This window comes from Mesoplodon bidens (genome assembly GCF_964165515.1).
Source record: "Mesoplodon bidens genome assembly, chromosome: 5".
Taxonomy (NCBI): domain Eukaryota; kingdom Metazoa; phylum Chordata; class Mammalia; order Artiodactyla; family Ziphiidae; genus Mesoplodon; species Mesoplodon bidens.
In genome coordinates, this window is record NC_138161.1 from 34,741,442 (window position 1) to 34,749,421 (window position 7,980).

At 36.9% G+C, this 7,980-nt stretch overlaps 1 protein-coding gene across 1 annotated transcript; it reads left to right on the forward strand.

Moving 5' to 3' along the window:
• Positions 1-229: 229 nt before the first annotated feature.
• LOC308617572 (nuclear cap-binding protein subunit 2-like) lies at positions 230-2,144 on the forward strand. The gene has a single exon (XM_081234757.1). It carries the CDS (start codon positions 257-259, stop codon positions 725-727), a length of 471 nt encoding a protein of 156 aa, XP_081090883.1. The 5' UTR covers positions 230-256; the 3' UTR covers positions 728-2,144.
• Positions 2,145-7,980: the final 5,836 nt, after the last annotated feature.

A 7,980-nucleotide genomic window follows, 5' to 3' on the forward strand; every position in this document is an offset into this window, starting at 1 on the left:
AAAAGCAACAAAACCAAAAATAAATAAGTGGGACTATACCAAACTAAAAAGCTAATACACAGGAAAAGAAATGATCAACAAAATGAAAAGGCAACTTACAGAATAGGAGAAAATATTTGCAAACCATAAATGCAATAAGGGGTTAAAACCCAAAATATATAAGGAACCCATACAACTCAAAAGCAAACAAACAAATAAATAATCCAAATTTAAAAATGGGCAAAGGGGCGGCGTCCTCGGCTGAAATCTGTGCACTATGTCGGGTGGCCTCCTGAAGGCGCTGCGCAGCGACTCCTACGTCGAGCTGAGCCAGTACCGGGACCAGCACTTCCGGGGTGACAATGAAGAACAGGAAAAATTACTGAAGAAAAGCTGTACATTGTATGTTGGAAATCTTTCCTTTTATACAACTGAAGAACAAATCTATGAACTCTTCAGCAAAAGTGGTGACAAAAAGAAAATCATCATGGGCCTGGATAAAATGAAGAAAACAGCATGTGGGTTCTGCTTTGTGGAGTACTATTTAAGAGCAGATGCAGAAAATGCCATGCGGTACATAAATGGAACTCGTCTGGATGACCGGATCATTCGCACAGACTGGGACGCAGGCTTTAAGGAGGGCAGGCAGTATGGCCGTGGGCGTTCTGGGGGCCAGGTACGAGACGAGTATCGTCAGGACTACGATGCTGGGAGAGGAGGTTATGGAAAACTGGCCCAAAACCCGTGAGTGGTGAGAGCCCTGTCATGAAAAACTCACTCCTTTGGCCTGTTGAATTTGATGTGCATTCCCAAGGTCTGCGAACCTGCCTGTTTTTACCAAGCTTTATTTAATATGTCTCTGCTGAGCTGGAAGGCTCTTCATGGTTTTCCACTTAAAAAAATGATTAAAGGACAGAATCCAAAAGAATGCCTTTAATTCTGTAGTCTTAGCATCTTGGTTGTGTGTCAGATTACCAGAATGATTTCTGTTACCAGGTCAGAAATTGTGTTCCTTAGCAACAGCCTTCATGTGTAATGTTGCTCTATCAGCCAAAACACACCTCTTTTAGGAAGATTGGGAAAAAAATTTTTTAAGTGTTTACCATGTTTGTATCTAAGTAGGTTCATGGTCTATCATGGGGCCTGGAATTACTATTTTTAAAATTTTAAGTTTGCATGAGATAAAGTTTATTAAGTGGAGTTTTGCCATGTAATGTAGCTTTACTCTAAATTAGGAATAGATTTTGATAACTGAATTTTTTTCTATGTTGAATTTTAATCTCTAAAGGCAAACTTAGAGTCAAGGGAACTTCCTAAATAGTTGGTAAGCCTTAGACAGTCGCAGGGGACACCACTTCTTATGTGCTTTATATATCAGGAAATTAGGTCAGGACTTGAAGGGTATTTACTAAACACATTTTTCAAAATATGTTTTAGCTAATGCTAAAAAAAACACAAGGGTCTGTATTAGAGGGAACCTCAACTACTCTAAGGGCAGGGGGAGATGCTGTCAGTAGGAAATGGGGAGGAAATATCAGGAGATGTGAGTTAAATCAGTGCCTTGACATGAAGAAGGTTGCTGTGAGAGCCAGCAGATCTATTTTTTTCATTTTCAAACTGATCTTGGGAATTGAGTGGGGTTGTTTGTTTTGTTTTTTAAAAAAGAGCTTAAAGATCAAGAGAGAATGCCTAACAAAAAATCAGAAATGCTTCCCTCGGGAAATGTTTTGGCTCGTTCTCATACTGAAGTCTGTTTTGTTTTTTTCCCTAACTAACTGTGGTGAGTTTCAGAGCCTGGGTAGTGAGCTGGTGGTCTCTACAGAGAAGGGAGTCTGGAGGATTTGTTTTGCATTTGTAAGGCAAGAGAGAATTTCTCTAATATTATGTGAACTATTGCTCATTTTACACTGGTAGTCTAATATAATTTTCCCTGATGTAAGTGATATTTTTTCATCTAGCAACAAAGTAGCTCCTAATCAATTTCCAGTAGTTTGTGAAGTTGGGGCTGAAGTATCTCAATTGAACATCTTTCATGTTACAGTAAGTGTATGTTTTCTCAAATTTAAACTGGCTATTTGAACTTTAAAAGATAGATAGCTCTAAATTAGTTGTATTTAGGAAGACATTTGCAAATATCTAATTTAATGAGGACATAAAATTCATTATTAAAATCTTTGTATACTGTACTTTGAAATAATGTATTTTATATTTTGCAGTAAAACGTAACTCAGATTTCTATAGGCGTTAAAACCACAGTGGTTCCTATTTGAATTGTCTTCTGTAACAGATTTCAATAAAATTGGACCAACTTAAAAAAAAATAAAATAAAATAAATAAAAATGGGCAAAGGACCAAAATAGATATTTTTCCAAAGAAGACATATAACTGGCCAACTGGTACATGAAAAAGTGGTCAAAGTCACTAATCATTAGGGCAGTGAAAATGAAAATCTCAATGAAATATTACCTCACACTTGTTAGAATGGCTATTATCAAAAAGACAAGAGAACAAACGCTGGCTAGGATGTGGAGAACAGGGAACCCTTGTGCACTTTTGATGGGAATGTAAATTTGTACAGTCACTGTGGAAAACAGTATGGAGTTTCCTTAAAAAATTAAAAATAGAAATACCATATGATCCAGAAATTCCACTTCTGGGTAGATACCTGAAGGAAACAAAATCACTACCCCAAAGAGATATTTGCACTGCTATGTTCATTGTGACATTATATACAATAGCCAAGACATGGAAACAACCTAAGTGTCCACTGATGGATGAATGGATAAAAAAGATGTGGTATATTAGTCAGCCATGAAAAAGATGGAAATGCTACCATTTGTGACAACATGGATGGATCTTGAAGGCATTATGGTAAGTGAAATCAATAAGACAAAGATGAATACTGTATAATCTCACTTCTATGGAATATACATATATGTTAAAAAAAAAACCCTCATAGAAAGAGAGATCAGATTTGTGGTTGCCAGAGGTTGGGGATAGTAGAGGGAGGTAAATGAATAAAGGTGGTCAAAGGTACAAACTTCCAGTTATAAGATAAATAAGTTGTGAATTTCTATTTACAATAATGACTCTAGTTAACAATACTGTATTGCATATTTGAAAGTTGCTAAGAGAGCAAGTCTGAAAAGTTCTTATCACAAAAAAAGAAGTGTAACTATGTGAGATTATGGATGTTAACTATACACATCATGGCAATCATTTCACAATATACATGTTGTGAAAATGTACAAATCATCATGTACATTTGCAACTAATAAAATATTATATGCCAATTATATCTCAATAAAACTAGAGAAAAATACATTTAAATTAATATACATATTCTCTATCTTGAGATTTTCAAAATGTATAGTTAAAATTATTATGATTACAAATGAAATATTTTACCAAGTCTTTATGTAAAGAGGTACCACAGAAATACCCTATATGTTGCATCTTCCATGCTGATCTTCTGTATCACCAGGAAATTCTCATAAAGATTTCTGGAAGTTCATTATGTACATTTTTAAAAATATTGAAGGGAAAATCTAATTCTAGAATAATTCACATATAATCATATGCATTATTAAAATATCAAAAATATATGTAAACTTATCTTTATTAGATAAGACTTGTATAACAAAATACTATAAAGTGGGTGGCTTATACACAACAGAAATTTCTTTCTCACAGTTCTGGGAGCTGGAAGTCCATGATCGGGGTGATAGCATGTTTGGGCTCTCATGAGAGCCCTCTTCCAGGTTGCAGACTGCCTACATCTCATTGTATCCTCACATGGTGGACAGCAAAGAGAATTCTCTGGTGTCTTTTTTAAAGGGCACTAATCCTATTCATGAGGACTCCACTTTTATGACCTAATCACCTCCCAAAGATTCCACCTCCAAATATCATCACATTGAGTATTAGGTTTTAACATCTGAATTTTGGAGGAACACAAACTTTGTCTATAGCAAAACCACAATTAAAATGCCACTAGGGTTTCCCTGGTGGCGCAGTGGTTGAGAGTCCGCCTGCCGATGCAGGGGACACGGGTTCGTGCCCCGGTTTGGGAAGATCCCACATGCCGGGGAGCGGCTGGGTCCGTGCGCCATGGCCGCTGAGCCTGCGCATCCGGAGCCTATGCTCTGCAACGGGAGAGGCCACAGCAGTGAGTAGCCCGTGTACCATAAAAAAAAAAAAAGAAAAAGAAAAAAAATGCCACTAAATTAGCTGGTTTTAGGACTTGAAATACACTTTTATAATTTTTTTATTAATTAAAAAAGTGTTGATATGTCACAGACATAGATTCACACTTAAGCATAGATAAGTAGATACAAATAGAGATGCAAAAAGACTATATTCAATATCATTGAACAGTTCACAGAATTGTAGGAAAATTAAATAATTAGGAAAGAGTATAACCACCAAGAAAAAGTGGTGTTATCACCAAAAGAAAAGCAAGTGTTGTGGATGACTGTTAAGATATTTTCAGAAAACCTTTTAAAATTGTAAATTGTTTTTAATTAATAATTTTATTTATATATGTGTATTTATATTCATGTTTATAAACATATTTCAAACACCATGACTGTCACTGTTAATTCAATTTATATAAAATAACATGGAGGAGAGGGGTGAAGATGGTGGAAGAGTAAGATGCAGAGATCACCTTCCTCCCCACAGATACATCAGAAATTCATCTACACGTGGAACAAGATTTAAGATTTTTTCCCCTTTTCTTCTTTTTACAACGAATTATCCCAAATTGAGGAGGTAGACTTTGAGAGCAAGATTTAAGACTTTTTCCCCTTTTCCTCTTTTTACAACGAATGATCCCAAATTGAGGAGGTGGACTTTGAGAGCAAGATTTACGATTTTTCCCCCTGTTCTCTTTTTGTGAATGCGTATGTGTATGCTTCTGTGTGAGATTTTCTCTGTATAGCTTTGCTTCCACCATTTGTCCCAGGGTTCTATCCATCTGCTGTTTTTTTTTTAATTAATTACTTTTTTATTTTAATAACGCTACTATATTTCATCACACTTTATTCTACTTTACGTTATCTTCTCTTTTTCTTTTTTCCTACCTTCCCTTCCTCCCTCCCTGCCTGAGCCACTCCTTTCTTTCTTTCTTTCCTTCCTTCCTCCCTCCCTCCCTTCCTCCCACCCTCCCTTCCTCCCTCCCTCCCTCCTGCCTTTCTTTCTTTCTCTCTTTCATTTTCTTACCTTCCTCCCTCCCTCCCTCATTTCTTTCTTTCCTTTTCTTTCTTTCTTTCTTTCCTTCTTTCTTTCTTTCTTTCTTTCTTTCTTTCTTTCCTTCCTTCCTCCCTCCCTCCTTCCTTTCTTTCTTCCTTCCTTCCTTCCTTTCTTTCCTTCTTTCTTTTTTCTCTCTTTCTTTCTTCTATTAATTTGTTCTTTCTACTTTTTCTCCCTTTTATTCTGAGCCGGGTAGATGAAAGGCTCTTGGTGCTGCAGCCAGGAGTCAGTGCTGTGCCTCTGAAGTGGGAGAGTCAACTTCAGGACAAGGGTCCACAAGAGACCTCCCAGCTACACATAATATCAAGCAGCGAAAATCTCCCAGAAATCTCCATCTCAACACCAGCACCCAGCTTCAGTCAACGACCAGCAAGCTACAGTGCTGGTCACCCTATGCCAAGCAACTAGCAAGACAGGAACACAACCCCACCCATTAGCAGAGAGGCTGCCTAAAATCATAATAAGGCCACAGGAAACCCAAAACACACCACCAGACGTGGACCTGTCCACCAGAAAGACAAGATCGAGCCTCAACCACAAGAACACAGGCACTAGTCCCCCCCACCAGGAAGCCTACACAACCTACTGAAACAACCTTAGCCACTGGGGAAAGACACCAAAAACAAAGGGAACTACGAATCTGCAGCCTGCAAAAAGGAGACCCCAAACACAGTAACATAAGCAAAATGAGAAGACAGAAAAACACACAGCAGGTGAAGGAGCAAGATAAAAACCTACCAGGCCTAACAAATGAAGAGGTAATAGGCAGTCTACCTGAAAAAGAATTCAGAATAATGATAGTAAAGATGATCCAAGATTCTATTTCCAAGATCCAAAATCTTGGAAATAGAATAGACAAAATGCAAGAAACAGTTAACGAGGACCTAGAAGAACTAAAGATGAATCAAGCATCAATTATAAACACAATTGATGAAATGAAAAATACTCTAGAGGGGATCAATAGCAGAATAACTGAGGCAGAAGAACGGATAAGTGAGGTGGAAGATAAAATAGTGGAAATAACTGCTGAAGAGCAGAATAAAGAAAAATGAATGAAAAGAATAGAGGACAGTCTCAGAGACCTCTGGGACAACATTAAACGCACCAACATCCGAATTATAGGGGTTCCAGAAGAAGAAGAGAAAAAGAAAGGGACTGAGAAAATATTTGAAGAGATTATAGTTGAAAACTTCCCTAATATGGGAAAGGAAATAGTTAATCAAGTCCAGGAGGCACAGAGAGTCCCATACAGAATAAATCCAAGGAGAAATACGCCAAGACACATATTAATCAAACTGTCAAAAATTAAACACAAAGAAATCATATTAAAAGCAGCAAGGCAAAAACAACAAATAACACACAAGGGAATCCCCATCAGGTTAACAGCTGATCTCTCAGCAGAAACTCTACAAGCTAGAAGGGAGGGGCAGGACATATTTAAAGTGATGAAGGAGAAAAACCTGCAACCAAGATTACTCTACCCATCAAGGATCTCATTCAGATTTGATGGAGAAATTAAAATGTTTACAGACAAGCAAAAGCTGAGAGAGTTCAGCACCACCAAACCAGCTTTACAACAAATGCTAAAGGAACTTCTCTAGGCAAGAAACACAACAGAAGGAATATACCTACAATAACGAACCCAAAACAATTAAGAAAATGGGAATAGGAACATACATATCAATAATTACCTTAAATGTAAATGGACTAAATGCTCCCACCAAAAGACACAGATTGGCTGAATGGATACAAAAACAAGACCCATATATATGCTGTCTACAAGAGACCCACTTCAGACCTAGAGACACATACAGACTGAAACTGAGGGGATGGAAAAAGATATTCCATGCAAATGGAAATCAAAAGAAAGCTGGAGTAGCAATTCTTATATCAGACAAAATAGACTTTAAAATAAAGAATATTACAAGAGACAAAGAAGGACACTACATAATGATCAAGGGATCGATCCAAGAAGAAGATATAACAATTGTAAATATTTAGGCACCCAACATAGGAGCACCTCAATACATAAGGCAAATACTAACAGCCATAAAAGAGGAAATCGACAGTAACACACTCATAGTAGGGGACTTTAACACCCCACTTTCACCAATGGACAGATCATCCAAAATAAAAATAAATAAGGAAACACAAGCTTTAAATGATACATTAAACAAGATGGACTTAATTGATATTTATAGGACATTCCATCCAAAAACAACAGAATACACATTTTTCTCAAGTGCTCATGGAACATTCTCCAGGATAGATCATATCTTGGGTCACAAATCAAACCTTGGTAAATTTAAGAAAATTTAAATTGTATCAAGTATCTTTTCCGACAACAATGCTATGAGAGTGGACATCAATTATAGGAAAAGATCTGTAAAAAATACAAACACATGGAGGCTAAACAATGCACTACTTAAAAATGAAGTGATCACTGAAGAAATCAAAGAGGAAATAAAAAAATACCTAGAAACAAATGACAATGGAGACATGACGACCCAAAACCTATGGGACGCAGCAAAAGCAGTTCTAAGGGGGAAGTTTATAGCAATACAATCCCACCTTAAGAAACAGGAAACATCTCGAGTAAACAACCCGACCCTGCACCAAAAGCAATTAGAGAAAGAAGAACAAAAGACCCAAAAAGTTAGCAGGAGGAAAGAAATCATAAAGATCAGATCAGAAATAAATGAAGAAGAAATGAAGGAAACAATATCAAAGATCAATAAAACTAAAAAC